The sequence below is a fragment of the Strigops habroptila genome, chromosome 12 (assembly GCF_004027225.2).
Source record: "Strigops habroptila isolate Jane chromosome 12, bStrHab1.2.pri, whole genome shotgun sequence".
Lineage (NCBI taxonomy): Eukaryota > Metazoa > Chordata > Aves > Psittaciformes > Psittacidae > Strigops > Strigops habroptila.
In genome coordinates, this window is record NC_044288.2 from 23,360,854 (window position 1) to 23,378,802 (window position 17,949).

At 41.7% G+C, this 17,949-nt stretch overlaps 1 protein-coding gene across 4 annotated transcripts in view; it reads right to left on the bottom strand.

Annotated features, from left to right (window-relative positions):
* RANBP17 (RAN binding protein 17) overlaps positions 1–17,949 on the bottom strand; it is a 161,564-nt gene that overhangs the window by 9,205 nt on the left and 134,410 nt on the right. For 2 of the 4 annotated variants that reach the window (XR_003994191.1, XM_030504719.1), the window contains exon 25: positions 14,015–14,181. Coding sequence is in view for 3 of the 4 variants with exons in the window: in XM_030504719.1 (XP_030360579.1) it covers positions 14,015–14,181 (167 nt within the window). In the remaining variant the exon portion in view is untranslated. The other 2 variants (XM_030504720.1, XM_030504721.1) reach the window with 2 other exon arrangements.

Below are 17,949 nucleotides of genomic sequence, written 5' to 3' on the forward strand. Positions count from 1 at the left end.
CCTGACTTCACAGTTTATAGATTAGACAAACTATTTTCCATTACTCATAGGACAAAACCAATTCTATACGGCCTTGGAATGAATGCAAACATCTCAAAAACCTCTGCACGAGCAGTAATAGGGGCTCGACTTCCAAACATGAAGAATAATTTCAATTTCTTATAATTCAAACATCGCTAGGTTTTAATTTCCGTAGCTTGTAACAAAGCTGTTATTAGGACAGAAGCATTATTAAAAGTAATTCAACAAACTCACTCAAGCTGTGATTTAGACAGAGCACCACGACTGACATAACCATATTTCTTAGACAAAGTGCTGTGCATGTAGAGAGACTTTCAGTGTGATGCTTAATCGATAAAGGGCATGCTCAGGGACAAGCTCACAACTGATCCAGAGGGAAAGGTTCACTTCTTCAAACTCCAGCTTTATCAAACAACTCCTGAGGTTGGACGGGACTTGGAGCAACCTGGTCTAGTGGAAGGTGTCCCTGCCCGTGGCAGAGGGTTGGAACAGGATGAGCTTTAAGGTCCCTTCCAACACAAACCAGTCTGGGATTCTATGATTCTAGAATATATATGCCCATTTTTGTTGCTCCCCCAAGTTGTTCAGGTCATGAAGGAACTGCATTCTTTAAGTTTCTGAAGAAGGCTCTGGAATAATGTGCCACCTATTTGCTGATGCACAGTTACATATATTTGTATTTATGATGGCAACATGTACAGAAATGATAACCATGATTTTCTGAAGATGAAATCTTGACCAATGATATCTACAAACAGAGAGATGGATGCACCGCTGCCCCAGAGTAACCCTGCTTGCTTCCAGGCCACCAGTTGGACCCAGGTGCATGAGCAAGCACCCAGCAGCCAACAGCAACAGCCCTGTCTGCATTTTTATTTCATTTCTCTTGAGAACTGAAGAGCATTTCCCAGATGTTAGTTAGCTTCAGAGCATGCCACTGAGATACATCAGCTTTGCCACTGCATTTTATAGAGGGCCTGACTGAAGATAGTCTGCCTGCAAAGCCACCTTAACATAGGCTGAGCTTGGGGCACCTCTCAGCTTCCTCAGCATCTTCCAGCCATCACCCAGCCTTGGTCCTGCCGGTGCTAGAGACCTGCAATCCCTTGTACCAGGTTACAGCAGAAGCTGGTTCAGGTGACTCAAATGTATTTAGCATGCAGGTGTGAGAGGGAAACTCGTACTATGGTACACCCTCCTTGCTCCACCTTTGCCAGAAGCCTCATCATCTAATTGGAGATCGCAAACCAACTCAATGTCAACACACAGCATAGAGCACAGGAGCAGAACTGATCACAGATACGCATTTTTTGTTTTCTAGGTGGAAAATACCCTATTCTGCTACACTTTGCTTCAGGAAAATGACTCCTCGGATCCTGCCACAGCCCCACTGCAGCACGGTGGCCAGGGCAGCTGCCTGGGGCAGGCTCAGTCTTCACGCTGATGCAGGCAGAAAACAAGGTCTCAAGGGGGAAAAAAGAGACATCAAAAAGGAAGGTATGGCGGAACAGATAATCTATTTTCTACTTAGTTCAAAACAGCAAGCTTGCCTCTGTTCTCTTACCTTAAACATAGAGCATCACTTTATCTGGTTCAATAATATTTCTCCTGACACATTTGTTCTTTACAAAAGGAACTATTGACAGAACAGGCAAGAATAAAGAACCGCTTCTTCCAATAAATTAATTCTTTAGAGCTTCTCCTCCTTCAGAACCTCTTTCTTTCTTAGGTGGAGGAGGAAAATGTTGGTCAAGATAACCCTCATTATGAAAACTTTTTTCTAAAGGAAGCTGGAAAAGAAGCTGCCTTTCCATCAAAAAGTCTTTTTTTGCTGCTCCATGTTATCACTAGAGACCACTTGTATCATTGCAGGTCCCGTAACTCATTTCTTTCTCCCGTATGTTGGGATGAATATTTTATTCTGCTGCAACTAATCACATGTTAACATAAAGAACATTATATTAACACCAACGACAGCAGTATGTATTCCTTTACAAAGGATTTAGAATGGTCAAGAACATGCACAGCTTTTAACTACGCACTTGGCTGGTAAATGAACACTCATTTGTTCACTGGGATCTGAAAAAGATTCAGATTTTTTTGTTGTTTAGCATGTGAAATTTGGTAGGTTTTTATAGCTCCAGCTTCAGACAGTTCACTCTTAATTTAGGAGCTATGATTACTAATTTAAATGTCCTTTGGAATTCTCAGTTCTTTCAGCATCAAATTCTTCCTATATCAATAAATGGATCGTCATTTACTAATAATACCAGGAAGATTTAACTGCTCCAAGATTATTAAACACCTTAAATTTTAATCTGTTGTTTTAAAATATTTATTTTACCAGAAAGCTTAACTTTCACATTGATTTTTTTTCATGTTCAAAGCTGAAATTTCCAGATGAAGAAAGAAAACTAAAGCCTTTATCACGGAAGTGAGAACCAGCCCATAATTCCTGAACTAAATACATTCAACTGTCAGAAACAGCAAATCAGTTGAGATTTGCAATATGTAACAGATTAAGAATCAGTTGTCTTGTCCCCCTGCATTAAGAAATTATGTGAGACCAACAAAGAGCTTTAAACAAGTTGTGGAGCAGCACCGAGTAATGGGCCCAGTTACATTACAGCACCTTTCCTTCTGGAGACCCTCTCCCACAGTATAGGAAGAGGGGAAAAGGAGTTGTGGAAGGAGAGAGGGAGGTCAGGAGGGAGAGAAAAGGGCATCAGCCAGGAAACACAGGCAGTCCATGAAACTGGCTACCACAACCACAGAGCTCTTCTCAACAACCTCTCTGCTCTCAACCTTCTAAGCCACCCTCAGACCAAGCCTGTACAGGCTAGATTCCTCCAGATTCCTGTTCAAAGAATCCAGCATTTCACCCTATTTATACGCACTTCCACTATATATAATTAAAAATTAATAACTAAAATGTCACGATTCAATAGCTGAAGTTTAAAATTGTGAGGGACCCAACCTCAGATCTCCCTTTGCAATAGTTCAATTGGGTCTGGCCTTTTTGTTTCCTTTTATGAAAATTACGGTATAAATCGCTGAAAAAACCCCAATCCTGGTGTCAGGACATGACATGTGGGTGAGACACTGCATACCATGAGCTAGTATATGCCTTAAGCTGATGGACTGAAATATGATTTAAGTGTATCTTTTATAGGGTATTCCCATCAGTTATATGCTATGTCCTGTTGGGAGAGGCTTTTCTCCTGATGTTCAGAAGGGATGGAAAAGGGATGGCTTTGCATACGAAAAAGGAACAGCTACAGGTAGCGTGGAGCTTGGCATTTCCCTGGATATGTCTTTGGAACTGGCCAAAGGGCTGAGTATGTGAGAGTCACCTGAAACAGGTCCAAATCATGAGCCAGTGGAAAGAACAGTAAAATAAGATTGTGCTAACTTATGTCAAACCCAATTTTGTATCTGAAAGAGAAACAGGAACATACTCGTAGGATACATCTAGGATGATGGCTTAATTCCAAAGGCAAGTGCCTCAATGTGCCTGCTATATTCACTACCCCTGGTCCACCGCAATGTTCCATTTTTAACTTGTTAAAATAAACTGTGGTATGCTAGTAGCACAAGAACATAGACTAGTAGTGCAAAGTGGACTTTTCAAACTAAAGGCTTACCCTCATTCTTTCCTACCTTTAGCCAGTTGTGAAATACCTTTCAAGCAGCTGCCAGGACCACAAAGCAGATGTTTGTGCTACAAGAGGGAATAACCGCAGCACAGCTGGGACACGGGCAGCAGCTACATCTGCACATGAGCCGGTCACAGTGAGACTCTGCCCTACACTGGCATGTTTCAGACAGGAATTTTAGTATCTTCCCTCTTATTTGAGGGCGTGTTCTAAAATGACAAACATATTTTCAAATTACAGTTGCATCTGAATTCGTATGTGAAGGACTATAACACTTGGGTCCAGCCCCACCTATCAGAACTGGGTCCCTCTATCCTAAGGGAGACCATGCTCATGGGTGAGCTCGCATCCACCAGGGATGGAGAACAGTTGCCAGCTGGCTGCTACAGACTCACCTACAGTAAAGCAGTCAGGGTCACATACAGAGCATTTTGCCTAGTCTAAGGGTTGGCTACATTAAATAATGGAAATGGAATAGTTAACTGCAGCAACACTGAAAATGCCTGATGAATGGAATACCTCCTCTTTCTGCAGGGAGGAGGGCATACATTTCATTAATTATTACCTTCCAGGGTGTGCTGACTTGCTTTTGTCTGTGCTGAATTTCATGTAAACCCTCTGTTGGATGTCACATACTCATATGCTGCCTGAAGTGCTAGATTTTGTATTTGGATATCTGGTGTAGCTGACAGATGTTTACAAACTCATGTATCAGCACAGCTTCTTTCTGTCTATCCATCTGTGCTCCCTGATAGACAGCAAATTATTCCACCTCAGGCTGGAATAATTTAAGATTGTGACATCAACCCTTAATCTGCATTTTGTAGCTGGTAGCAATAAGAGATTTTCGGTTACAAATACTAGTATGTCATTTTAAATTAACCTAAGATGTTTATTTAAGATTCAGCCATTTCTGAGCAAGTAGCTGTAACTCTACAGCATTACAGCTGTTTTTAAAGATGACAGAACTCTGACTAACAGGGACTTTTGGAACGCACAACCTGCTGTAATTTGTAACACACACTTCAGGTTGGTGTGGTGCAGGAGAAGGCTGAGCTCTTTAAAACCTCAAAAAAATTTAATGCACATTCCCCTCTGCTTTTAGCAGTATACGTAGAAGCAGTTAGGTTCAGGTCCTGTTTCAGATGAAGATCCTTAGGCATTTTTCCAGTGCACATGGTAAGAGGTCTCTCCCTTGCTTGCACACCTTAGTGAAGATGACACTTAGTGAAAGGTGACACTGAAAGTATAAAGTCTGTCTCTACTACTAGCATCTCTGAGCAAATGACTGGTTACAGGTTATTTAATCCTCTTGGGAGGAGAGAACATGAGCTTTACCTACACCAACGCCTTCCAGCAAGAGTCTATCTTCAGGAATGTAAATGGTCCTACGTCTAAATCTTTTAGCCTTCCCCTTAACTGACACTAGGGCTTTCAGTGTGCATCTTCTTTAAATTCCTCAAACATGAGCCATCACCCTTCTCTTCTCCAGCTCCTGAGAAACTGACCGGTGCCTTCCTTTGCATCAAGTGCTGGGAGTTGATGCCCAAAAGCATCTGGGCATTTTCAATGTCGCACCAAGATTTCAGCACAGGAACTGGGATCTTTGCCTGCTGCATCATTAGTTTTCTGAAACCTCTATTACAGGAAGGCCTTCCAAAATCCCAGGTAAGTGGGGCGGGAAGACAAGGTCGGAAAATGCTATTACTTGAAAAATAAAATAATTTAGTCTAAAGCCAATCTGAGGCAAATTGCAAACTTAATCTACAGAAATGTTCCAGAAATGTAAAAAGCTGCAAATGAAGGAAAAGGCTGAGCACTAGATCAGCTCTAAATCCTTCATCCAAGGAACTTCAAGGTATCTCACACTGAGCATGTGCTTATCCCTGAATGTGAACTACACTCATGCTGACACTGTGTGCAGGTGTGCTCAGTGCAACCCTCAGGGACGCAAACCCCACATGCCAAGGAGCAATCCTTAAACTGGGCCTAAGCTCACACTCACCTCCACGTCAAGCCCAGCCTAGCACCTGCCCACACGATCCACCCGGCCGTGCAGCCACGCTGAGAGGTTTGCAGATCCCTTTCTCCAGAGCCCTGCTGTTGCTTGCCACAAGGCAGCTGGGATTCGCAGGCAGCTTGAGCGTAGGCTCGAGCCGTGTGGATGCCTGCCAGCAGCAGACCCAGAGGCATCCCCCACACAGCAACAGTAACCAGTAGTACAGAGAAAATTAGAACCAGGGTAATTATTTTACCCATATTTACCTTAGTTTAGCACTGGAGATAATCAGTGGGGACAGGGAGGCAGGCTGGGCTTTTAAACCACACCTTGAAGGAAATCAGAGCATAAGAAACCCAGAAGCTTGGCTCTAACCACTACTCAAGGATCGTCCATAAAGAAAAGTTATGTCCTCCATTCCACTGGAGAGGAGCAATATACTAACACAGAATTTAGAAAGCTTAATCCAAGAATTAATTATCGATCGCCTGACAGATTTCCAGCCAGCCTCTTCTGTATTCAAACTGTTCACAAATTGATTCTGATTTCTTCTGTGGAACAATTAAAAGTATTCTTGTTATCCTGAAGAACTGAACTGTAACCAAAGCTATTGCAAATAAACATAAAAGACAGATGATAAAGATGGTAATAAGCATATTGCTAGTGTGTCCTGAATAGTCACCAACATTTCTTAGTGAATATCATCTTTCACAACAACAACAAAGGATAAGAGCACAAGGCTATTTCATGCAGTCATCAAAACAAAATGCACTGAATATTATATTTCATACTAAATACATTACCCTGGCAGTTTGACACTCAACATTTCAATAGATATTGCGTCTCTCTAACATTCTGCCTGAATTTCTGCAGATGGACTTTTAAGTATCAATGGAAGATTACTTTACTTGTCATGCTAAAAAGATTTTAAAGAATGGTTGCACACACTTCATTTTTAATTTTTTTTATTTCTTTTTCTTTTTATTTTTTTTTTTTCTTTTTAAAAGGAAACAAATGACAGATTCAGAAACATGGTTATGCCGAAAGGTCAAATCCTATGTTGTGCAGTAGTCCTTTGTGTGTGGTGCTCTCTGAAGAGCTAAACTGGCTTGACCCTGGTAAGTTTGGCCAAGCACTAGGAGGACTTGCTCAAGTTAAACTAAGCTAACCTAAACTATGCTAAGCTAAGCTGAGATAAATTAACAATGTTCCCAAACTTCCTCCTATCTGTTGTGATATTGGGATATTTTTAAAAAATGTATTTTATTTTTAAACTGTGCAGGTTCCTGGAGACATGTTAATACACAAGAATCTATTTTCAGTAAACTCCCCAAACAATTAAACACCAGGGAAAAAAAAAACAACAAATGAAGTTTCTGCATCTCATAATTTCAGCAGACACTCTGAGCACACAACCAACCAACAGCAATTTATTAGCCTAGGAAAGATGTGGATTTTGAGGTTCAATTCCAGAGTCCTCAAAACCAGAAATCTGCCAAGGTTAAGTGGGACATGTATTTAGACTATGCCAGCCATTAGGAAGTTTTCAGCACTGAACCAGCCCTTTGCACACTCTGACACACACCTTCCCATTCGCTCAGAACCAGCACGACTAGCTCAGAGCGCCGCAGCCTCACCACACACCTCATCTCTCCACAAGCATCATCTCATCCCCTACGCGCTTCGATGGGCCACTGCTATCACACCCAACAGCAATTAAGCATCCTTGTAAGCCACTGCTAGTCTAGAATGTTAAATCTGATTTTTATTTTAAATGGGGAAAAGGGAGGGCGTTTGTTCACCGAGAGCGAGTTTCATTACTCACATGGCAACTCTGCCAGTAGCAGATCATGGAATGGATTGTTACCTTTCCCTATCCATTTTGTAAAGATATTGCTTTCTTTCCAGACTGCAAGCATCACTTCTAACTGGATTTTGAATTATAATGTGAACTTTACAAAATTATTGGTGCTATTCATATCGCTAGTTAGATTCTACGGAATGGCAATATTTTTTGCCCTTCCCCAAACCAGCACCTCTTAGTATTTTATATAAAACAACCACGGCCAGCAGAAATCGAACATTTCCAGGTAGAGTATTACATTGCACGGAGTAAACAAGGAATAAAGCATTTTTATACTTCTCCTTAAACTTATTTGCTTTTTGAAAATATTTATGCAGCACAGAAGCCACGAGGTTATTGAGAAACACAGCCAGTTCCTCTTCTTTAATTGAAACATTTATGCTTTTTGTTCTGCAAGCAAAAAGCAATGAGCAGTAATAACACAAGATAAATATACAAGAAACTTATAGATATGATTGTAAAACAACATCATCCTAATGTTTTCATTTAATTACCCTGAAATGTATTCTATTTAATATTCATTACTCTAAAGCCAATTTAAAAGAGAAAGAGGTGAAGGGACTTATTCAGAAAGACGGACTGTCATTCACCACAATAGTTATCTAATATACAGAAGTTAATAAAGCAGATTAATCTACAAGTCCCTTTAAGCCATCACTGAGTTTAGAACAACTGCCTCTGACCCCTAACCCTCCTGCTGCGCACCAGTAGCAGGTGCCAGCTGCACTAAAATTATGGCCGAGGCGTTTTAAGGCAGTCTTTTCTTACTTTGCTTCTGACCAGCAGCTGACCCTGTAGGAAGGATTGTTTCATGTGCTGGCCTAAAGGCTACATAAACCAGTAACTGCTAAACAAAAGCATACATACACCAGCTGCCTAGCCCGGGGGTGCACATCCAACACTGACACCTCCAGCAGTTCGTGCTTCAAGCCCAAGAGCTGCTTTTTGTTTCCATACACCAATTCTGTACAATACTTGTTACTTCACGGAACTAAACTTCCCTCCACCCCCAAAACTGTTTGTGTAAACTATAGCACAGCTTGGATGATGAAGAGGAGGTTCCCAATTTGATTTAGTACCATTATTAAGAGCGTGAAATCTTCAGATACGTCACTAATGATGATGTATTTTAACATTAAAAGTCTTACAATTGAATTACTGAATTCACATGACAACGAATCACAACAAGGTTTTAAACAAAGCTGAATGAGAAAAGACACTAAGCTCATTAATTTTTTTGATTTCTTAATTGACAGCTCTCGCAGTGATAGCTATACATTGAGCAATATACTCGAGATTGAGGCTGCTCCTGCCTTTATACATGCACAGTAAGAAGTACATGTAAAAGAGAAATAACCCTATTTTTCATTAAGATAAGATGGCTTTGACATAGTTATTTTGCTGATACAAATTGCACAACCACAAAAACAATCAGAGTAATGATTAAATGCAGTTATGTACATGGGAGACTACTAGTGCAAATGTTAACATATTTAAATGGGTTCCCTTCATTAAAAAAATTATATATGATATTAAACCATCAATCAAACCGAAACACTAGAGTCCAAACGTATTGTCACTGGTTAAAATAAATGACTTTGAGACTGAATTTTGGCTCGCTCAATATGGTGCCTTTTCTGTTGCTTAGCCACCCAAGTCTCTGCTGGCTTGGGCTACAGCTGGTATAGCTCCATTCCTTTCAATTAATAAAGAAAGTTATGATAGTATTGGATAACATTTTTAAATTGTGCTAAGAGGCTGCAAACAGATGTCCCAGTGAAAATCCCTCTCACTGCTGTATCCAACCTTCCAAGGCTCAAGCTGGCAAAAGCCAAGTGCTCTGGTCCCAATTCAGCTCAGCCTTTAAACACATTTCATTTTAAGTGTAGGAACAAAGCGTAGGAACCCCTGTGTGGTTGATCTGCTCTTAATATTCAGCATATGCTCACACACGTGGCTCAAGGTGCTCAGCCTCTGGCACAACTGCCCTATGTCAGTACAATTCAGATTTCTTTCTGCGATGTGCTTATATGCAAGTGCCTCTGCACGGGCCATGAAGCACGCATCATAAACACATCTCCTCTTCAGGTTTTTATTTCAATTACTGCGCAGACCTCCACACTAGCTGTATATGCCACTGAGATTTATCTGAAAAACAAACCACTGATTTTACTACATAAAAGGGGGGAAAAACAAGAAAGTTGCAATTCATAATATTTTTATTTTAGTAATGCCACTTGATTTTTCATTGCAGCTGGCACCCTTACTTTCTGTTTTACAGTTGTTGCGCAGTGCTGCCGGGCTGCTTCATTTCATGCATCTTTGTTCTGTGGTGATGTTCCAGGTCACAAGTGCTCAGCTCCAATGAGGAGCCTGGTGAGGTCTTACCTGTCGCCGTTAAAGCACACATCCTCCTGTTCCTGGTGGTCTGCCCCCCCGACCCTTGCTCCCTTTTCCAGCACTACCATGCTCACCATCACGCATATCCTCCCAGCTCTTTGTTTACCTTTGTTTACCTTCCCATCTACACTTCTTTCCCAGAGATCCCTCTCCAGCCCATGTACCCTACCTTCAGCAATAAACACCAGCTCCTCATAGAATCCTGGCCTGGTTTGTGTTGGAAGGGACCTTAAAGCTCATCCAGTTCCAAGCCCCTGCCATGGGCAGGGACACCTTCCACTAGAGCAGGTTGCTCCAAGCCCCTGTGTCCAACCTGGCCTTGAACACTGCCAGGGATGGGGCAGCCACAGATTCTCTGGGCACCCTGTGCCAGCGCCTCACCACACTGCAAGTTCCCACATCTGTGCCAGTTTCCCTCTACTGCAGAACTCCCCACCCGTTGCCTCCAGAAATGCTGGACCCTTGGAAGGGACCCACTGGCCTGGAGGAGGTCCATGCTTCGGCTACACACTGTGTCTCGGCACAGGCGTTGTGTGGATCTAACCCAAACATCAGTACAATGTTCAAACTCACCAAACTCCCTCCTTATTCTTACCCACATGATCCTCCTAGAAACAGTGCACAGAATGTAACCACCATGCAACACCCTCTCTCCCTCACTACCCCTATACCCCTAATACTCTTGAGAACTGTCCAGGAAAGGAATTGAACCTGAAACGTCATGGAGATCCTGTTTCTACTCAACCAACCATCAATCCCCTTCCACATCCAGGACAGAATTATTTCAACAATGGCTATGCAGGGTTCTTTACCTATTGTGTCTGGCTCTTGAGAACATTTGTCAGAACTGTGGATGAGAGACGCTACAAAACTGACTGATTTTTGGAAAGAAATAACATGAACAGTACTTTGCTGTATCAAAAATGAACTAACAAGCTCAACTAACTAAAGTGTACAATTCAGCAAGATAAGCATTAACAGAAGATAAAGGTGGCATCTTAAAACCAAAATTTACACTTTCATTTATAAACTGGATAAAACGCCAGCTTCACCTGTCAATCCCAGCATAACAGCATAGAAAAGGAGCCTTTATAGTGCTTATAAAACAACATAATGCAACAGCAATAGTTGAATGTAATAAACTTTATACCGCTTTCTATCCATATATCCCAAATTACTTTGTACTGTTAACTCAGTTTGGTTGTAAGATGCCATCATGGAGCCGTTGTTTGCAGGTTGAGCTCAGGGTAAGCTGCTTGCCCAGGGGAACAAGCAAAAAGCCTGGCCAAAGCTGACAACAGCCACTGCTATGCCACGGAAGGATGCCACAGCTTGCTCTGGAACTGAGGAAGGTGTATCACACCCGTGTTTTCTATTGCTCCTGTCTCTGTACAGTCACATCAACCTAATGGCAAAACGGAGCTCTATAGGGCGTATATAAGCAAACTGAAGAACGGTTAAAAGGGTTTAATCACACAACTCTGCTCCTGCAGAGGCTGAAGAAGGTGGAAGCCTCAGGCACTGGACTGCATGGAGATGCTGAACAGCCTCATCTGTGAGCACACTGTGCTGTTTTGGACACTGGCGTGCGGGAGTGCAGGTTGCCACGATGCCCTCACATCCCAGACAGGTGAGCCAGGAGCGGGAAGGTGGCTCTGCCCTGGGAGCTGCACCGGGCCCCACGCACCTCCTGCTGCAGTCCTGCCCCACTCCCCGGGTCCCACTGCCCAACGGGGCCGGGCTGGGAGCCGTGCGGAGCAGCCCTGGGAGGTTCCTGCATATTCTGAGGGCGTGCCTAGCCGCTGCGGGTTGAGGGTCAGGACCCCGAGCACTGCTGGGAAGTTTAATTATCCAGCGACTTCCAGAGATCCAACTTGGAAGAACTGTTCTAACTAGTAAATAATTGCAGTTATCGTTGCATCAGTTTAGTTTAAAGAGCTGACAAACCTCTCTAAACTCAAAGCACAATTAGTCATTAGGGTCTAGTTTTTCAGCACTGTTAAGCAATTTGTAACCCATTCCTTTTAATAGGGTTATGCATTACTTAACCGACACAGATGTCTTGAAAACTGAAACTGCTGGTTATGAAGCAGCAACCTTGTTCATTAGCTTCCCTGATAGTCAAATCATCTATAAAACCTGTGTTTAATGGCCAGCCGATGAATAATCAATGTCTCACTTTTCATCTGAGTGTGAAAGTGAGAATAATCAAATATGCTGTCCCCCTGGTAAAGCGCGAGGCCTTGGGTTCCGTTTCTATTCAGGGCTGATTTATAACCCAATGGAAACCTGATGTAAACATATGATCAATGAGTCCCATCATTGCTGATAATAACCCCCAACCGGCCCACTCCCTCATCTCAAAAGCCATCCCTTTAGGCTATTAGTTTCGTCCAGCTAATCCTCTCTACTATTCCTGCCTGCTGCTTTTACCTTGGCCATCCGTTCAGTCCGGCAGACTCAGAAGTAATTTTATACGCAGCAGAGAGCGGGCAGAATTGATTTTTCACTCAGTGCTCAGTTCCCATCTGAATAATTATCAATTTTACTGCCTCACAAAGGGAAGAGTCAAAATTTCAAATCAATTCAAAAGAGCTTCTGAGACTACAGAAACTGTGCATGAGAATAAAGGTCAAAGTTGTCAGTGACCTCGGTAGATGATGTCAGGTATTAGTACACTGAGTAGTTGACATCAGAGGCACTCAATATGATATGACTAGTGCTAATGCAAATCATATTTATGCTGACTACTGGAGACCAGCCATTAATATTTAAAAGAGTACGTGAAAGCCTGCATTCAACATAAATGTAACGTATTCCACTGAATCTGAAGTTAATAAAGACAGATCACCACCCAGTCATTTGCTGTGAAGTGAAAGATTACTGCATATTAACAGACAAAGTATTGCACTGAGATTGCCACAAAGGCAGGGCAGTTCAGAGGCCATGTTGCTGTCCTGTCCTTTCTGTTCCAGTCACTGCATGCACGGTACAACACTGCGCAATCCGATGTACCCGAACGCTGACTTCAGTGCTAGTTTCCACAAAACCCCTTTTACACAAGTAAAACATAAGAACCTGCAATATAACAAGGGAATTATTGTATCCTGTTAACGATGTCTATAATAAAGATCACTAATCTCACAATATGCTATATACTGCCAGGAACATATTAGCTACCATTAGTTACTTTTCACCTTCAATTAGAACAGTAGATAAATGACAACGAGTGGTGACTGCATGCCAGGCTTTTTCCAAACAACCTATTGTTGTTTGGAAAGTGTATCTATTAGGGAAACACATTTTTGTCGTTTGCATCTTGTTAATAACTTCTGGTTTTGTTAAAAGCCTCCAGACCTGTGAAATGCGTCTCCTGAAACGGCATCTTTGCAACTGCATTAGGAATCCAGAGATTCCTGTAAGTATGCACTGTCAGATAGTTTAATGAGATTTTAAGGGAATGTGGCACAGAGTGAGTATGGAGACATGCAGCCACGAACATTGTGATCTCCCCGTAATGTACTTGGGCTGTGACAGGCCTGATGGAGCTGGGAAGGCGAAATCTCTCCTAAGCAGTACAGCTGCCACTTCCTTTTCAGAAGGAGATTTAATTTCTATTGCATTTACCTTCAACAGGAAAAATCCCACTGAGTCACCTACTGAAAATAAAATATTCAAACATGATAGCATACAGCCATTCAATTTACACATTTCATCACCAAAATGTGTGGTTCAATGCCAGAATTTGATCTTCTTTCTCCTAAAAGCTTTCCTTCCCATTTGTCTGTAGAGATGTATCAATGCTCTCACACACCTGTTCTTATGAGCAAAAATGAAGCACCAAGTTTTAAGATACTGTACAGCGAAGTATAGTGCCTATACTTTCCACTATGACAAAAAATACTTTCAATCTTCGGTTGTCATGAGAACACGGCAGAAGCCACTCAGGGCTGCATACCAGCATAGCAAGGTTTGTTCTCTTACTAATAGCCAACGCTTCCCTGGTATTTAGTACCACAAAACATCAGGAAAATTAATGTAAATAACATCCCATAGAAAAGACTACTAATTCACCTGCTGTAGAACTTCTGGGTTCTGCTGCATGAAATGAAGCCATCTCTGTCCCTCCTGTGAAATCTCTCTACCTCTTCGAGTCTTCTTGCCTTCTTTAGCGAGGTGCTTGAAGAGGTAGGTGACAATGTAGTCTAAACTAGCACAACAGCTGGAGGATACAACTGTATCTGTGTAAAGAATGAAAGAGTTTTTGAAATTTTTTCCATACAAGAATAATTAGTAATGACATTTTATAGTACTTGGAGAGCTCAACTTTAATAATCTCTGACATTAGGCTAATCGATACATCAACAAGTCTATTTTTGACAAGTGAGCTGACTAGTTTTGAAGACTGCTTTTATTAACACACAGCGGTATTAAACCTTTGCTTTTGAGGAACTGGGTAGCTCCATGTACCAAAGATCCTGTGAACTCCAGTAAGCTTCATTCACAACTGTACAATGCAGCTGCCCCTCTGCGTCCTGGGGAGTGCAGGATGAGGGCTGATGCTTTACTGGTGTTTAGTTTCCCATTTGGATTCTTGGAAACTATAATTCTGGAATTCTGGTTTGACTTGCTTGCTGAAAAGGCGAGGTTAAGTCAAGTAGAGCTACCGTCCGTGTTTTTCTCAAGTAGTATTTCACGATGTTTCTCTGCCCCAAATAGGTTCCAATCAATGTCAGGTGGCAAACAATGAACAAGGGCCATTAAAGATAGTAAAGGGGGATCACAGAACAGCTAATTAGTCATCTTGCTTAAAAACTTATCATTCAAATAGGTTAGAGTACATTTAATATGGCTGGCAACAACACAACAGTCACTACCCAAATACTTTGTAAATGTCCCCGAAACAGAAAGTCATGACAGAAAAGGAGGATACTGTTGAAAAGCAGAAGCAAAAGCCACTTCATATCTTTACTTACTGTTTCTGTAAGTAAGAGAGATTAAAAGCTTAAACCTATTTGCAGAGTAAATAGGTCTGTCTGATTTATGTAAGTTATTTGCTGGTAGGTGTTGCCTGCTGTGCTGTTGCTGTGAAAGAGCATTCGTCTCGCTTCGTGCAGCATGATGATGATAACTGTGTTCTGGTCCTTGGTCCTCACTCACACTCCACTTCCTCTGCAGACCAGCGGTGCACTCTTTCCCCTGGCCTGATGCCTGAGATACTCCTTGCACCCAAGTCTGGGGGGCCTGCGACTTCAACACTGACAGCCGTGCTGCTCCCAGCTCCCTTCTGTAAACCTGGCCAGAGCCACGGGTTTAAACTGCTGGTTCCTCAGGATGCCATCGCCAACTGCAGCAGACACGCAGAGGTTTAACCTGCTGGGTGCAAGGTTTAGCCCCAGCCAATACCCTCTGCCATTTCAAACATCAGAATCAAATGAGTTAGGCATTTAGGAGTCCATCCTGTTGCCACTGACTTCAGCTAGAACTTGTCTAGGCCTTTTATAGTTCACAGTGCTTATTTTAGATGGGCCACTGGAGTAAGGGATGTGTGAGGGCTGAAAAAGGAATTAAACTGTTAAAATGCTCATTCTGAGGGAAAAGGGATTAGAAGGATCCAATTAAATGTACCTTGAATTCTTTAAACTCTGCTAATTTGGAGGCCTGCCAACCTTGTAGTGTTCATTTAAACACGTCCCTCCAGACACTGAAGTATTTTGATCTGTGTCTGTTTAACTGCTTAAGCCCTGTGCTGACACTATTAACCCTTTGCCATCTAAAAACTACTTTGCTAAGAGTGTTTTGAAGTAAACACTAAAGAAACATTTACAGGCAAAGGAGATACAAGTGGTCTCCTAAGACTGTATCTTCCACAGCAACCTGCTGACTTAGCAGCAGGAGCAGAGAATGATCTAACAGCTCACAGAAACGAGCTGGAGCATCTCAGCTCTGCTCCCACTGGACCAGTGAGCATCCTCGGGCTGAATTCAACAGGGCAGGGTGCTAAGACACACTGCAGGAACAAAGCTCAGTTCAAAGTTAGGAGTCTTGCCAAAGCAAAGCCTGCAGAACCTGGTGCTCACTGTGCTCTCAACCAAAACAGTCCTGCATATAAACTAGAAATACTATTCGTGGTGGAATTGAATCACCATCAATAACAACAAGTGAGAGATTTGAAAATACATATTTCATAGGAGGGCTCTGCTATATTTCTAAACCTGCGCTTAACTCTATTTCTTTTTAAATTGAATAATACAAAGTAAATCACTATCATCAGTTTACAAAACAGCAGTAGTTCTAAACATGCTGATACTGTACAAGTAGATATTTTACATTCGACAGTAAGCGATTTTAGCAGGACAGCAGACAGGTCTATGCTATCATTTGCTCATGAGAATCTGATATGAGTGTTAAGAGCTACTTAAATTTGCCCATAACTATATATCAAATATGCTTCCCTATACTCATTTTTCCTTTTGATTGCAAGGATGTAACAGACAGGGAGCATCAAGCACATCCCTTGAATGACTCTTCTGGGCATGTGGAACCTTGTGCTGAAGCAGAATAGCGTTCTCACTAAACCTTAGCGAGACAATCCAGCCAACCAGACAGAACAAGAGCAACAGGGAACTACCAATTCTGGGCTATGGGTGGAAGAAATGGGTAGAGAAAACAGAATAACAATAGAATTATGAAAGAAACTGAGATAAAAGCTTGGGGTAACCACGAAAAATGCAGTCAAATCATGTTTCTCACTTCTGGTCTACTCAGCTCTCTCACCTGTGAACTAATCATATGGATCACAAAGCAAGCTAGCTGTGATTACAGAAAACGTCAAAACTAGCTCCACATATGTCAGCACGGACCCAGGAACAGTCCAGTAGCTTTGAGGAACAAAGCTGAGCTCTCTGGCCTTGCCTGATGGTGAGGTAGGTGTTGGTGATGAGCATCAGACAAGGATGATGACTCTGGCATCAATCACCATCACATTCAACTGCCTCTTTTTGTTTCTTCTTCGCTAGTATGCATTCATTTCATGTTTTGGGGGCCAACTTTACATGCATGTTTTTATTATCTGTGTTTTTACCTTATGTAGGTGATTCCAATTAGCCACCAGCTCAAGTAACTGGAAGTTGATCGTGTGTGTTAGAATAGGCTGCATTACTTTTAAAAAGCCAACAAAACCTCCAAACAACTTGAGGATGTCTTTTGGTCTCAGCAATATGACAAGAGAATTCTGAAAGGGAATTATTTTTCAACAGTTTAATGACATTGCTGAATCTCTGCAAATTAAAAGATTTTGTTTTGGTTTTCAGATAAAGGCAAGGAGAGGGAGTTAAGTGGTATTTTCCCTGTCCATCAATTGCTTACAGTTCAATACTGGCATTATTTGCCTTTGAGACTAAACCTGGAAAGTAAATGGATTTAGCAATTTAACATCTAAATTAGGCAGCAAGACAGAAAAAATATTTTACTTTTTCCTCAATGAATAGCATACTATACTATTAATCATATGAGAATTAGAAAAGCTTTGCAGAGATTAGTGACAACATGCCAGGCAGACTACATTAAAAGGCTCTGATCCACTGAGTCAGCTGTGAAAAAGCCAGGTAAACACTTTAGAAGAGAACTATTGGAGTGTTTATCCTTGCAATAAAAGCTCAGATGAGGGCTTCCATTATAGGTGATTTACAGCCAGGCGCTTCAGAAGGAATACATATTCTTTCACAGTGTTTATAAAGAGTGGAATCAAGCAAGGTATTTACTCAGCAACAGAATGAACACTCCTCAGAAATAAGGATTTGGGGAATGTTTATCCTACAGATGACAAAAATGAGAGTCTCAAAGGTTTAACGTACGTAAAGGGAATAGAGGAAAAGAAGTCAGATAGTTTTTTTTTCCTCTGAAAGAGAAGGGATCTCCTGGTATTTAATTTTTAAAATAAAAAGACAGCTATTTCATTTTTATAAACATTTCTGAAAATGACTTGTATGTTCTAATCAGTTTAAAAC